This window comes from Eretmochelys imbricata, chromosome 2, assembly GCF_965152235.1.
Source record: "Eretmochelys imbricata isolate rEreImb1 chromosome 2, rEreImb1.hap1, whole genome shotgun sequence".
NCBI classification, from domain to species: Eukaryota; Metazoa; Chordata; order Testudines; family Cheloniidae; genus Eretmochelys; species Eretmochelys imbricata.
In genome coordinates, this window is record NC_135573.1 from 78,692,450 (window position 1) to 78,708,190 (window position 15,741).

General features: G+C 39.7%; 1 protein-coding gene across 1 annotated transcript in view; it reads left to right on the forward strand.

Moving 5' to 3' along the window:
• CDH2 (cadherin 2) overlaps window positions 1-15,741 on the forward strand; it is a 177,329-nt gene that overhangs the window by 135,308 nt on the left and 26,280 nt on the right. The window contains exons 8-13 of the mRNA XM_077808689.1: window positions 4,570-4,707; window positions 5,469-5,654; window positions 7,359-7,615; window positions 9,256-9,398; window positions 11,197-11,430; window positions 11,800-12,033. Coding sequence (XP_077664815.1) covers window positions 4,570-4,707; window positions 5,469-5,654; window positions 7,359-7,615; window positions 9,256-9,398; window positions 11,197-11,430; window positions 11,800-12,033 — 1,192 coding nt within the window. The remainder of the gene's footprint in view (window positions 1-4,569; window positions 4,708-5,468; window positions 5,655-7,358; window positions 7,616-9,255; window positions 9,399-11,196; window positions 11,431-11,799; window positions 12,034-15,741) is intronic.

The following is a 15,741-nucleotide window of genomic DNA, read 5'->3' on the forward strand; positions in this document are numbered from 1 at the left end:
TTGTATCAATAAGATACATACAGAAAGCATAAAAGTTCCCTTTTGCACTTTCTTATAAAATATATATTTACTTCTTTAACATTATTTAATATATATTTATTTAACACAGTTCATTTTACATTTCTTTGCACATAACGCAAAACTTTTTGTGAACTGTCCTGTGACCTGTATTTTAGTGTTAATTAATTTACACAACCGTGATATAATTGCTCACCCTTCACAGACACGCTTGCCAGCTTGCATTTGTTGAATTAAAAATCACACAGAGTGAATGCTGTGGCAGAACAGTGCTGACAAGGACACCCAGAGCTAGCTATGACTCAGGGGTAGCAGTAGTTCCTCAGGAAAGAGCTCCATCCTCCTCCTGCACAGCTCCTCCGGAGAAGTGGGGGTTGGGAAATAGAGCCATTCTTCTGGCTTGTGATCAGGATCTAACCTTCCTTCGATCTGTGGACCGCACTAGTGACATGTAGGATAAATCTTCTGGCAGTCATATTGATGGATGATTCGTTGAGGATTGCTAATGTCATCATATAGTATAGGGGTGACCAAACTTTTGGGCCAGAGGGCCACATCGGGGTTCTGAAACTGTATGGAGGGCTGGGGTGTAGTGTATTAAATTGTTTCCTGTAGGAATGTGCTACTTACGGTGTACTACTTACAGCTGCCAGTCCTGGTGCTCCATAAGTAGCACATTCCTACGGGGAGCAATTTAATACACTACGCCCCGGCAGAGCCACGCTGCCCAGCAGGACCTCGTAGGCCTGCCGCCCAGAGCACTGGCGGCACAGCAAGCTGGGGCTGCAGGGGAGGAGCTGGGGGCTAGCCTCCCTGTTCAGGAGCTCAAGGGCTGGGCAGGATGGTCCCGTGGGCCGGATGTGGCCCGTGGGCCGTAGTTTGCCCACCTCTGAATTAATAAATGTTATCTGATCTAAACTTTTTTAGCAAAATAAATGGAAAAAATATTACTACTTTTACATTTTGAAAGCATAATTAAAATGAGTACTTCAGGATTAATAATGAATAGGGGGAATGGTATTCTTAGTCAGTTGTTCTGAGCCCAGGACTGGTATCCAAGAACTTCTGAATTCTTCTAATTCTGGTTCTAACAATAATTCCTCCATGTGGTGTTGGAAAAGTCACTTAAATTCACTTGGTGTTGCCCCTTTAAACTAAAAGAAAGGTTTGGGTTTTCATCTATCTCCGGTTTTGGAACCCTGGTATCTTCTTTGACATGTGTACTTTCAGAAGGACTTACAGTCTGTATAAATGAGATATGTCTTCTGCTACATAGCAACTAGCAGTACCTGATTTACCACAGAAGAAATCAGCTGCCACATCAGGACTTCCCTGTAGACCCTCAAACTAACAGTCAAAGAGGCCTTCCATCCCAGTAGTTTGCCATTAATTCTACTCACTGATTGCTTTACTGATGTCCTAGTGAATAATTGTTTGTAAAAGATGTTGGAAAAACATGTCATCTTTTGACATCTTTGTTAAAGGTTGTTGTATGAAAGTGCCTGAGAAATATTCATTTAAAATACTAAACTAGACAAAAATAAGATAAAGGCATTTTTAATCCATAACAGACTAAAAGAACATCAGTATATTTCCAGCTGATGGGAGCCAATGGTATGCACATTTGGAAATTTAGGAGCAAATTGTGGCTGCTCTAAAACAACTGCCCTGGAGTGGAGAGGATATAGAGCAGGGATTGGTGACCTTCGGCATGCTGCCTGTCAGGGAAAGCCGCTAGCGGGCAGGGCCGGTTTGTTTACCTGCAGCGTCTGCAGGTTTGGCCAATCGCAGCTTCCACTGGCCGCGGTTCGCCGTCCCAGGCCAATGGGGGCTGCAGGAAGCAGCGGCCAGCACATCCCTTGGCCCCGTACTCATTCACTAGCCAGATGCTCTAACCCGGATTGGGGAAGTGCATACTTCACTGTTACAGAAGCTGCCAGTGAGCATCCTGAAGGTGCTAGGCTGCACCTGGATAATGTTTTATCATTTCATGTCTACCCTGGCTTGGGTAGAACATTGGACATATACCCGTTCTTTGCAAAAATCTAAAACTATGTGGGCTAGATCCTTTAGCCCTGTTTACAGAGTAGTAAGGGGCACGTTAGCTCTAGGTAGCTTGATGAACCAGCTGAATATCAAGCTGACTAACCAGCTGACTCATGGTATGGAATGTTGGGCCTGGTGTGTAAAAGGAGAAATGAGGGAACCCACACTCACTTCCCAGGTGAAAGTTAACTACTGCCTCTCGGAGAGGTGGATTATCTACATTACTGGAAAAACCCCAGTGTGAGAACTGTTTGCACTATAGCAGCACTGCTGTCACACCAGAGTTGTGCCACTGTTGTTTAGACATAACCAATTATTCTTGCCTTGCGACTGAGGTTAGCTAGGTGGAGTGCTCTTTTCTCTTACCGCCTGCCTGGGGTGGGAGTGGAAAGATTTCACCCAGTGGGACTGTCTTCTCTCCCTACCTGACAGTTCATTTTCAGGAGTGTTGCTGTGAAGTTCCTAGAGAGGCTGAAGCATGCTGGGCTGTTCCTTTATTGTGCATGCCCAACGCCTCCCAACAATCTCATTCCAAGTAGTTCGTCTTTCATACATGAGGGTCAGACTACACAGAATATTTAGATAGCACGCTCATTGGGGTGGGACCATATGTTTGCTTGATATGTGGGGTGCACGTCAAAAATAAATAAGATGAAGATTCTGGGGAAAAGGAAGACTTGGGTAGCCATGTAATCCTAGCAGAATTCTCTAGCGCTTCAGGACTTGTGACTTCAGAGCCCAGACAGGTCACAGAGCTCCTGCTATCTTTCTGCCACAGAAGAATCTGGGCCCAGGATTTGGCCTGATATTTTTATGTTACCTTTATTGTTTTACAATAAGCAGTGCACAGTTGTTCCATAACATAAATGTAACAAATGTATTCCTTTGATTCTTTCATCACTACGTGCCTTGTTTATGTGTCATGAACAAACCCTTAAGAGGATTTTTTCTTGAAGCACGATGAGTTTTATATATAAACCATATTGTTTTATAAAGAATGACTTGCCCCCACTGTCCAGATTCCAGTACAGAAAAGGATGGAAGTACATGCTTAAGGGACTTAAACATGCACTTTTGTGCTTCCCTAAATAGGGATGGTTTCGTGAATTTTGGACCCTGGATCTTTTGCATGTGAAAGTCGTGTGCATACTTTATAAGTGTACACGCTTTTAAAAACTTAGGCCAATATGTATATGATAATATCAATCCAAGATTTGAAAGCAAATGAGAAATTTTCACTGAATGGACCCATGTTAGTTTTCTTAAAAGTAATTATTTTGGGGGGAGGGGTTAAATCAAAGATTTCTGTCTTGTAACTTATCTTGTGAAATAATCAGTTGCATACCTCCAATTTACAAGCAATCAGAATGTGTGGGGGAGAGGATGTGGTTTCATAGGAAATAAAAAAACTGAGCTTTTCTTTAAGTATCCTTATTTTGACAGAAAAAAATTTCTTTAGCTGTCTCAATAAACCATGCATGAAAGTAACATTTTAAAGTAATAACAAATGCTCGTGTCATTGCCAGAATTCTGCTGGAGGAAGAACTGAATTTCATAGTATCATCCCACCAAGCTAGGGAGTGCTAAAGCTGAAGTTTAATTGGTAAATGAAGTGTAAAAAAACCCCAAAACTTTATTTACATTTCACAACAGAAATGTACAGAAAATCTTCATAATTATTTTTTAAAAATCTTATAAATATTGTAGTAAGATCTAGCTGGTTTTGAGATCTAATCTGTCAGGCAATTCTTTTTCATAGACCTAACACTGAGCCTCAGAAAGACCTGGCATACTTCCAGCAATGATTTAAGAATACAGATTCTCTGTACTGTGTGCTGTTTTTAACAATACATAAAGCAACTGGCACTGGCAAATTGGGAGAAGGAAGGGACTATCTTGTTTGGAATGTTTAACATTTATAGAAATAATCAGGGATGGAGGGGAGGGGGTGTTCCAGTCACTTTACTAGTTTCTGTTAGCCTTGACAGCTCCAGTTTCCATAGTGATATCAAGAAGTTGCAGCAACATTCTAATACTTAGGCTTCGCTACAATAAAGCCTTGGCGGTTGTAGTCATTTGGCCAGAAATACTCCCTGGCTCAGATTTCGTAAAACCCTTTTGGATTTACTACTTATATAGGTAGAACTACTATACTTTTTTTCCATTTAAAAACGAAACAAAAAGATTGGTCAAAATTCCACCTCTGTGGTAATAACAGTAACTTGTATAAAGTTCTTTCATTATCCATAGTAAGGGCATATCATGCAAGCCTCCCCAATCGCAAGTGATGCATGAAAAATGCAGGCAGTCTAATATATTTAGATGCAAATCACTGCTGTACTTCTGGTGATGTAAACTTTACTTCAGTCATTTCAACTGATGTTAACTGGAATAAACAATATGATAGGCTCTTTGCGTAATAAAGCACAATTTATGGAACACCTGGTGTCCTACTGGAATGTTGTTTTTGTCTATAACTTATGTTGGTGTCATTTTGTGTTTTAGAAAGTACAGCAGTATACATTAATAATTCAAGCTACGGACATGGAAGGAAACCCAACATATGGTCTTTCAAATACAGCAACTGCTGTCATCACAGTGACAGATGTCAATGACAATCCTCCAGAGTTCACTGCTATGACTGTAAGTACAGTACAGAAGTAAAGGAAGGGTATGAATGTTTATGACCATTATTAAGGAATTTTTCACATTATATATATATATATATGAATTGAAAATATTTGTTACTTATCTAATAGCCTGCTGTGTTGCAATGATTTAACTGAGAGGAGAATCTGTCCCTTAGGACTACCATACTTAATCCAAAACACAGAATTTAGCTAAGGAATCAACCCTCTCGTTTTCTAGGTGGTTTCAGATAGGTTTTAGTTTGCTAGCTCACATTACTGTTTGATAATGGTAGACTGCTAGGTGGTGGTCTCCTTTTATTAAAGTATTTGTCAGATTTTTTTTTCTTTCAAATAAATGGATCGCAGAGAATTTTGATTAAATTGACTTTAAAGCAAGACATCAGGAATCCTCATAAGTTTTCAATCCTCAGGTGGTATAAATTTTCATAGCTCCATTGAGGACAATTGACACCAGCTGAGGCTCTGCCTCTTAGTGTACAATTGAACTAAGATGAATACCAGTTTCTGTGCTCTGATGGGTATTTCATGGGGCTATTATACACTGATATATAAGAACATAAGAACGGCCATACTGGGTCAGACCAAAGGTCCATCTAACCCAGGATCCTGTGTTCTGGCAGTGGCCAATGCCAGATGCCCCAGAGGGAATGAACAAAATAGGTATTCATCAAGTGATCCATTCCCTGATGCCCATTCCGAACTTCTGGCAAACAGAATGTAAAATATGTAAAAATATATGCTTTTTTGTTGTAGTTCTATGGCGAGGTACCTGAAAATAGAGTGGATGTCATAGTAGCTAATCTAACTGTAACTGATAAGGATCAGCCACACACTCCTGCCTGGAACGCAATGTACCGAATGACTGGTGGAGATCCTACAGGTCGATTTACTATTCTGACTGATCCAAATAGTAATGATGGGTTGGTAACTGTTGTGAAGGTAAGTGATTCCTACAACTCATTGAATTATGCAGAGACAAATAAGTGGGAGAGCACTGAGAATAAATATCTCCCTGCTGTTTAATCCTGAGGCCAGTGTGAGATTTGAAATTAAAATTAATGTGCTTGTTCTGAAAGTAACTTGTTCACCTTTTGAATGGTCCTCCTACTTACATTATCATGAACAATCTAAAATACCAGTTCTGAAAATCAGGTTAGCTAGTTTTTAAATGGCAGATTAGAAAACCTTTATTTGCCAGAAATAAAAATTAGCCTGTGAAAAAGCCATTTGCCTATCAGTGGATCAGAACTAGCATTAACGGCTGTCTGTTGGAGTAGTAAGCAAACTGCTTTCTACCTTTTGGTCAGCATTGGTCTTCCAGGCCTAGGAATGCCTTTCCCCACAAGTATGATGCCAGAATGTTTCTATTAAATAAATAGCCAATCAGGATGATATCAGAGGGGAAGGAAAGTGGTGTTAGTGATGGTAGGAGGCTACGCTTCAACAGGCTTCTAAAGGATGATGCTATTTTTAAAACCTCATTCAAAAGCCTTGTATGGAGCAGGTTCTTCATCTTCATTCACCAGCCAAAAAAGTCCTGGACTGAAGGGATGACTTGTTTTCTAAGTTATGATAAAAAGGCAGTACTACAATTTGAATCTGTCAAGAAGTAGTCCCCTTTCCTCTCAACTGTCTGATAAGTGTCCGGACTCTTAGTTTATCTGGTTCATTTTTGGATCCATCCACTCAAGTGGGTGACAGGATATGAAATCCAGCACTCAGGCTTGAAATGCCTGTATTCCAGTCTGGGATATGGTGGAATTATTATTTATTTATTTATTTATCCTTTCAGTACCTTGTGGGGGAGGGGGGCTAGCGGGGGAATCTGTGGCTTTATAAAGCAATCTAGGCTACATTGCATGCTTGGGGTTTTTTTCCCCCATAAGTCCCATAATTGGCGTTTCTTGAGAGATACCTGTTATGTTTGATTCTGCTGACAAGACACACTTGACTGCCTGTGTGCCTTGTATTTAGGCACATATAAGTCCATTTCAAATCTATTGACAGTTAGAAACTTGAAACCTCTGAAAGAGCAAACAAAATGATACTCAGATCCAACCAGTATAAAGAGAATCAAATGAAATTCCCAAGGGCATAATCTGCTTGAAATACTTCAAACTAAATTATTTCTTTAAACTGACAGAAGAGAAGCAAAAAGTAAATCGAGATAAATAAATGACATTCTGAGGAAACCCCCCAGAAAAGTTGTAAGCACTGATGAGGACTAATTTGGCTCAAGGACTCTTGAGGGGGCAGAAGTTGGCAGGAGATCACCAGCCACAGTGAAAAAGCAACATGCTTCTTGGGGTACAAGGAGTGGCTGAATCCACTAAGCTGGGGTCAGATTTGCTATCATTGCCCCTTAAATCCCTTTGCCTATGGATGTTCCTAGCTGCCCTTGGCACTAGAAGAGCTGCTGCAGAAATTGTCCTGAAGTGCTGCAGAATTCTGTATTCCAGAAAAACATATAGAAACTTTATGGGTACTGGTTTTGCCATAGTTCTCTTTTGTTTAGGCTCTGTGTTCATCTAGCTCAATATAAGCATTATAAAAACAGAAGAACTTTTTAAAGTAATTTTTTGTTTGCATACCAGTCACGACTATGAACAATTGCTAATATTTTCCCCCTTTTGTTTTTGCCAGCCAATTGACTTTGAGACCAATAGGATGTTTGTACTTACTGTAGCTGCGGAAAATCAAGTGCCTTTGGCCAAGGGAATTCAGCATCCTCCTCAATCAACAGCAACTGTATCCATTACCGTCATTGACGTGAATGAGAGTCCATATTTTGTCCCAAACCCTAAGCTTATACGGCAAGAGGAAGGGCTTCTTGCTGGTAAAATGTTAACTACTTTCACCGCTCAGGACCCAGATCGCTACATGCAGCAAACTGCTCTAAGGTATGGTGTAGAGCACATTCCTATTTTATCCCATGCTGGTAATCTCAAAACTGGGCCTAATCCCCCTGCCCTCTGCACAGGCTCTGAAGTCTTGAAACAGAATACAGAATGCTGTATTTCTCTTTGGGGCTGGCCATGAAGTGAAGAGCCCATGTACGATTTCTCGGTTTACTACAGCACCCCAGATGGGAATTATGGGTGGACTGTGGGAATGGTGTTGCAAATAAGTCTGTATCTAGTACAGATCTGCAGGTACAGCAAACTATGGCATCTTCTTCTGCTCATAGGACTCAAATTCATCAAGGTACCTAAACACATACAGAACTTTAAGCATATGGGCTGTCCCAGTGAATTGAGTGAGGCTTAAGTTTATGCTCATGCTAACGTATCTTGCTGATCAGGATCGTAGACTATGATTGCTGTGGCTCAACTTTATGGCTGCCCTGGATCAGATCAGGATTCATTATCCCATCCCCAACAACTGTGGAATTCATGCAGGCAAAATAATCTTTAATTTGTTCTTTCCTTGTAAAATGAAAGATTTTACGTTTATACGTCATATAATTTTACGCTTTTTGTATTATTTAGGGCTGCTCTACACTAGAAAATTATATCGACCCAACTATGTTGCTCAGAGTGTGAAAAATCCACACTAAGCGATGTAGTTAAGACGACCTAAGTTCCCTATAGAGCTAGGTCAACACAAGAATCCTTCCATCAACTAACTACTGCCTCTTGGGGAGGTGGATTTACTAGAGTGACTGGAGAAATAAGCAGCTATGCCACTGTAGCATTTTGAATGTAGACATAGCCCTAGTTAATTAGCTATTATTGCTGATATTTGCTCATTTGGGGCCATAAAAATGATATATAGGTCTATAATTTTGTAGCCTAGTACTGTTGTTTTTATTTTAAATATCACATGAGCTAAGATAGTTTGTAATTTATTTAAACTAATAATTGATACAATGACAACTTCTTATAAGGAAGGGTGGTTTTGAATGACCCTATTCCTTCAGATCAGAATCAGAGAGTACAGTAAAACTAGTTGGATACACCAAGGCATCCATAGAAAACCAATGATATATTGTCATCAACTGGGATTAAAAACTAAAAAGAGCCTAAGATAATAGGGTCACTTCTGTCAAATCAGAATATGTCTATCATCTCCTCCCTCTCTGTGTACATGTACATACACATGGTTAACAGAATTGAGAAGGCCGCATAAATGGCTCTCATGCCTTAAATCAAGTAGGAGTTCTTATTAAAATACTTTAATCATGGTTGAATGTGAAGTCTGCATTCTTGTGGTGAATAAGTCATATGCAACTTAAGAAAATTGTGCATTTTACTAATTTATGACATGTATGTTCACTTTTCAGACAGTTGTATATAACTTATGTAAAATAGAGTTATATAACAGCTTACTTACATAGAAAGGCTTTTAAAAACTTTCTTTATTAAAACAATACGTGTATCCAAAAAAACTCAAGAATGCAGGCTAATAAACTGAACCTCATAAAATAGTGTTACAGTACCAGATATATGCGTTTTCAGAATATGAGTTGAAATATAGTTATGTTTCATTTTTAAAAAGTTTATTGGAAGATAAATTACATTTCTTATCGTCAAATATGCAGGTACTCAAAGCTTTCAGATCCTGCAAACTGGCTAAAAATTGACCCAGTTAGTGGACAGATAACTACAATTGCAGTTTTGGACAGAGAGTCACAATATGTGGAAAATAACATGTATAATGCGACTTTCCTTGCCTCTGACAGTGGTATGTATTCACATTTATATATATTCAGAAAGTTTTAATTGACATTATATCGTACTAGCACAGAAAGAAAAAAGGAAGAATAAATCAGTTTTCACCATGGCAGAAGGTACTAAGATTGGAGTTAATATATTGATCAAATATCTGGAAAATGGGTTAACCTGTGAGGTTGCAAATTTTGTAAATGCAACAAAATTATTTAGGACAGTCAAGTCCAGCAAAGGCTGTGAGGAACTGCAGGAGGCTCTAATCAAGCTTGGTGAATGGGCAACACAATAGCAGATGAAATTCAGTGTTAAAAATGAAAAGTAATGCATGTTGGAATGAAAAAGCGCACTATATCCTTCTAGTTCTAAACTAACTGCAATATTTTAGGGAAAAGGCCAGGCCATCATTGTGGATTCCCCAGTGAAGACCTCTCCTCTATGTTAATATGTTAAACTGCAGTTAAAGAAGCAAACAACATTTTAGGATGCACAAGGAATGGGATATGGGGTCTAATATGGGAGATATTACAGTTCCATTAATCAATTATATGCCCTCATCTGGGATACTGCGTTACTTACTAGTCATCTCATCTCCAAAACAGATTTTGCAGATTTAGGCGTATAAATTCAGTATGTGGAAAAAAAATCTCATATGAAGAGAAAATGTAAAGAGATGACTAAGAGGTGACATCGTAAAAGTATTTAAAACAGTAAAAAATATAGGGAAGGTAGATCAGAAAGTTCTGTTTTCCTTATTTCATAACATCAGCACAGAGGGGCATTTAATGAAATTGAAAAGTGGCAAGTTTCACACAATGGGTAATTATACTATGGAACTTGTTACCATGAGTTGTCATTGTAGGTAGAATTTAACAAGATTTAAAGAAATATTAGACACTATATAGATAAGAATATCCAGAGTTAGAAAAGTAAATACTAAAAAAAATGAGTTTTGGAAGGGATGTAAATCCTCATGCTTAGGGGCTTAAGTCAATCTAATTTGGGGGTTAGGTGGAGAGGTCTTGAGGGTGGGATGATCTCAGATCTGCCTACTGAACGGTTGTTCGCCTCTTTCTCTGAAGCATCTGGTGTTGGCCACTGTTGGAGATAGCTTAATGGACTGGATGAACTACTGTTCTGGTCCAGTACGGCAATTCCTTTGTTCCTGTATTCACCAACTAAGGCCCTAATCCTGCAGACACTTGTGCCTTCAAAGACCACTCCCTGTGAAGACAGTGAAACTACTCATGTTCAGGTTTGCAGCCTCGAGGCCAGGCACCAGATTTTGTTTATAAATCCAGAGCCCTAAAATAGAGGTATGTGGAAGCGCACTGCCCCAGCATGACCTCCCGGAGGCATTTGCTTTGATGACAGGCCAAAGCAGCCCCTGCTTTATGCTTTCAGAGAATGCAGAGGGTACAGATTGATTTCAGTCCTGTTCAGTTGGCTCCACTCTTATCCTCAGGGAACACTGACACTGCTATCAATGCTGGCTCAAGCAGTTCTTGGGCAGGCCCCGTCTCAGTCTAGCTCGAACTGTTCGCAGTTATTTCAAAAGCACGTGTAAGGTTTATTATTAGGTGACATTCTGACATAAAACATTATAAAACAGTTTGGTACATTTTGGGTAATGTAGAGGTAGAAGAAGCATGTTTTGTTGTTGTCAGTGTTTTAATTATCCTTTCAAATCAAATTTCAGTTTACATTGTAACTGAACACACGTACATGGGTAGCTGAAATATGCTTGCATGAAATATTGTGAATAGGTTTCTAATGGGAAGCAGAATCAAGATACCAATTTTTGTTTCTTTAAGGAATTCCTCCTATGAGTGGGACTGGCACTCTTCAGATATATTTGCTTGACATTAATGATAATGCACCCCAAGTACATCCTCAAGAGGCTACAACCTGTGAAACACTACAGCCCAATGCAACTAACATCACAGCAACAGACCGTGATATTGATCCGAATGCAGGACCATTTGCCTTTGAACTGCCAGAAACTCCTCCTAGTATTAAGAGGAATTGGACCGTCATTCGTATTAGTGGTAAAATTAATTTACACAACGGAAACTTTAATGTTTTTAAATGAACTACTGACTGCATTTTGTTTCGTTTCATTTTGTCTGGCAATGGGTACTTCCCTAGGTGCCTGGATTGTTTAGATTAATGTGAAGGAAATGTTATCAAATGCCATTAAAGTGAGCTCCCTTGAGAATGAGAGAAAGATATTTTAAAAGTTAGATTTAGAAACTAACGTTCACACTAATAAGTCTGTGGCACCTTATGTGGCATCCAGTACATCCAGTAACAAAAGGTTAATATAGAGTTCAGAAACCTGTAAATTTTCCATCATTGTTTAACATCCACATAAGCAGTAAATTTTATTTTTACTCCTAATGTATTTTCTCATATAGGTGATCATGCCCAACTTTCGTTAAGGATCAGATTCCTTGAGGCTGGTATCTATGATGTTCCTATAATAATCACTGATTCTGGAAATCCTCCCAAGTCCAGCACATCTATTCTGAAGGTGAAGGTTTGTCAGTGTGACATAAACGGAGACTGTACTGATGTAGATCGGATTGTTGGTGCAGGATTGGGCACAGGTGCCATCATTGCAATTCTGCTCTGTATCATCATCTTGCTCAGTAAGTACATGGGTCTTTCAAAAATTAGTTCTTTAAGCTCTTCTCATAGTATTTCACAAGAGCAAACCTAAACAGGTAACATGAGGTTTTTTCAAAAAGATTTTTACATGTATGGTAATAGTATACCTACCCCTCAGCCATCCAAGTGCTAATACATATATTCCAAGGCCAGAAGGGACCGTTGTGATCATCCGGTCCGACTTCCTGTATAATGCAGTCCATAGAACTTCCCCAAAGTAATTCCTAGAATAGATCTCTCTGCCATGAGCAGGACCAGACAAAAATCTTGCCTCCTAAAGAATTGCCCGTATTCACCTTTATAGTTTTGATGCAATGTTAAGATTTTCTGGTGATAATTACTAATACAATATTAGGAATATGAGAGCCAGATGGCAGCTGGCCCTTGTGCGGGCACTTCAAGATTGGGGGTTAAGGAGCTTCCCTTTTGTGCTTACCGCTCTCTGTGCTCATAGGAGTGCAGAGATTCCTCCCTCCAGGCACATTGCAGGGCACACATTGCCTCATGTGGCTGGAGAAGAGGCGAGGCCATGGCCCGCAGAGACCCAGTCTTTCCCCCAGGCTGTTGCAGATGTGACTGCACACCATCCCCAACAGGGGTCAGTGCCTGTAAGGCACAATTTGGCTTTGTTATCTCAAACCCAATGGAATTAAGTAAAGAAATTTATGATTTGGGAAGATGGTACATCACAGTCCCTTCTACAAGGCCTGACAAGCAGCTAGTCACGCAAGAGCAGAGGTATGTGTTTGTCTAAGCGCTGCATAAAGCCCAAAGTGGTATTCTGTTTTGTGTCTAGTGCATTTGATGAGGGAAATGACTAAATGCCATGACTGTCTGTCCAGTGTAGTAAAATTAGATACTGTAGCTCTCTTATATATATGTTTAGCTTATCTCTGATTGCAGTGGAAACACAAGAAAGGGATTCACCTGTTAAGAGTACTCAGCGCACCAATTCAAAATATACAGAATGATGGAGTGGAGTCCTAAAGAAGAATAAACTTTCCATGCCTGGCAAAGACTTGCATAGTAGCAGTTTGTCCAGGAAAAGCAAGCTGTGCACAGAGACGATACATTAAACATGTTTCCATGTTACTGAGCCATTCTTAAAATGTTAGCCATTGATTTAGTGAAGTGCTATCATAATTACCAAATCAGTTACAAATGTTCTTCAGGCGGTTACATGGCAGATGAATTGAGATTTCTTGCCACCAGAATGCTTTTTTAGTTCTAATTTGAAATGTGCATTCTGTACTAGGAACGAAGTCACCCAGCTCCTGCTACAAGAATTACCTCTTTATACTACTTTTTAAACAACTTTAGCTTATAAACTAACAAAATAACTAAAGTTTGAGAATTGTCAAGATTGAAACAAAAAAACACAGCTTTCCTTTCCAGTCACTCTTTTTTTTACCTCTAAACCCAAGCCTAAACTTAGGCCTCATTCATGCAAACTGATCTGTTCAGGTGGACCCTGCACCATGCATTCACATGGCTTAGACTTCTGGATCAAAGTCAAAGACTGTAACTCTTCATATGATGTGCCATGCACTGTTGTGGCACTGTATAAATTAATAATATACAACTTCAGAGCTCAGTTTCTCTCTGAGAGAGATTCTCTCATCTCATTGCAAAACTATGTCTAAATCATTCTTGCCCGCAGTGTGCATCCTACTTTGCAGACTTGGCTATGCGACAGGTTTGTGACCCTGTATTGTTGGAATGAGCGATTGGTGTTCAAGTCATTGCTTAATTGGAGCTAGGTCTAAGCATTTCTGAGTTTAAGGTTTCAGAGTAGCAGCCGTGTTAGTCTGTATTCGCAAAAAGAAAAGGAGTACTTGTGGCACCTTAGAGACTAACAATTTATTTGAGCAAAAGCTTTCGTGAGTGACAGCTCACTTCATCGGATGCATTCAGTGAGCTGTAGCTCATGAAAGTTTATGCTCAAATAAATTTGTTAGTCTCTAAGGTGCCACAAGTCCTCCTTTTCTCTTTGAGTTTAAGGTGTTCATTTTGATGAGAATTGCAGATGTTACAGAGAATATCACCCAAACTAGAACTAACATTCTGTTAAATACTTCTGAACTGAAACACCAGTGTCACAATAAGAAATCTAAAAGACTGTACAACAATGAATTATTAATTTCCAAATCACAGGGAAGCGGCTTGGTCTAGTGGCTAGGGTACAGGATTGGGAGTCAGGTGACCTAGGTTCTCTTACTCGCTGGGTCCCGCTGATCTTGGGGAAATCACTTAACCTGTTCGTTAGTTTCCCCATCTTTGTAAAAGTTCTTTGAGATCTATAGATGAAAAGCATTATGTGAAGTCCAACTAATATTATTAGAGTTGGGCAGCCATGCAGTTGGGGGCAGTGTAGTAAGCTCCACCTTGTGCTGGAGTTAGCAAACAGTGGTTGCACTTGCGGTACACACAAAGGCTCTGGGAGGAATTCTTCCTCATTCAGACGGAATACTTCCTAGCACTGTTCCTGGAGTGATGCAACTCTGTAATGCCCCCAATGCAGGGTTGTGCCTTAAAGGCACAACTGAGTCTACCTATACAAAAAACACAAAAGCACTGGGGCCCACAGGGAGATACTATTTTATGTCCTAAGTTCTGAACTGTGTTACATCAGAGTAACTCCACTGAAGTGAGAGGAAATAATTTGGAGATAGACTAACATAGCTGAGAGCTGAATTTAACTCTTATGGTGTTTTTTATGTAAAATAAATATAGTCTGCTTCAGAACATTTCCACTGATCCTTCAGTAGTGAATTGCCTCCTTGAGAGAGACCAGAGATCATCCAACACTTTGAGAGGATACCTAGGACTTCAGCCCACGAGTCATCAGCAGTGTGCAGCCATCTTTGTCACATGATTTTATATAAACTATTTTTTTTTTAATTTTGAGAGAACAATTCTCAACTTCAGAAAACAAAACTACGCAAATTGCCCTTACAAATAAGAATAGAAAAATCAAAGTTCCTTTGTTTTCTGAAACATCCCAACTTTTGAGTGCTTAACTTTGCAGTCTTAATAATAGTCTTTTAACACAGTTTCTTTGTACGATAATTAATATAATATGGAAATCCTATTTCTGGGCTCTGCTGCATCCCTTTTACGATACTAATTCAGCTAGCAAAGAGGGGCCAAAAAGATGGCTTAAATCATCTTCCATCAAATACCACATGCATAGGGAACTTCCCCAGGTCACGTAGGGCTGGTTGATCACTTACACACTGCCCTCATCCCACACAGCCCCAAGAGGAGAGGTGTTCTGGCAGAGGAAAGGAGGTGGGTTGAAGGGAAGTGAAGTCTGGCCAGAGCACTCTGATCTCTGGCTATTCTGGGCTGTTGAAGTGACCCAGCTGTGGCCACTCAAAGCCACCATAAAGTAGACTAGCCCCTAGGTTTAAATCAACCTCTGACTTAAAACTAATTTTGCCCCCTTTTCTTTGGTGGTACTTCCAGAAGGGTGCATCTCAGAGTCAGGTCATTATATATGTCTCAGATCCTGGATAATTAGTGTCTGGATTGTGAGATGTGGTGTTTTTCAGCTACCAAAATAATTCAGTTAAATCTCTTCCTTAAAACCATGTCATGGGGTAGAATTCTGCTTTAATATTCAGGTGGGTGATTTAATATGTATTTTCATAAGGTGTAAATATAGTATAATGTGGAGAGTAGTAATG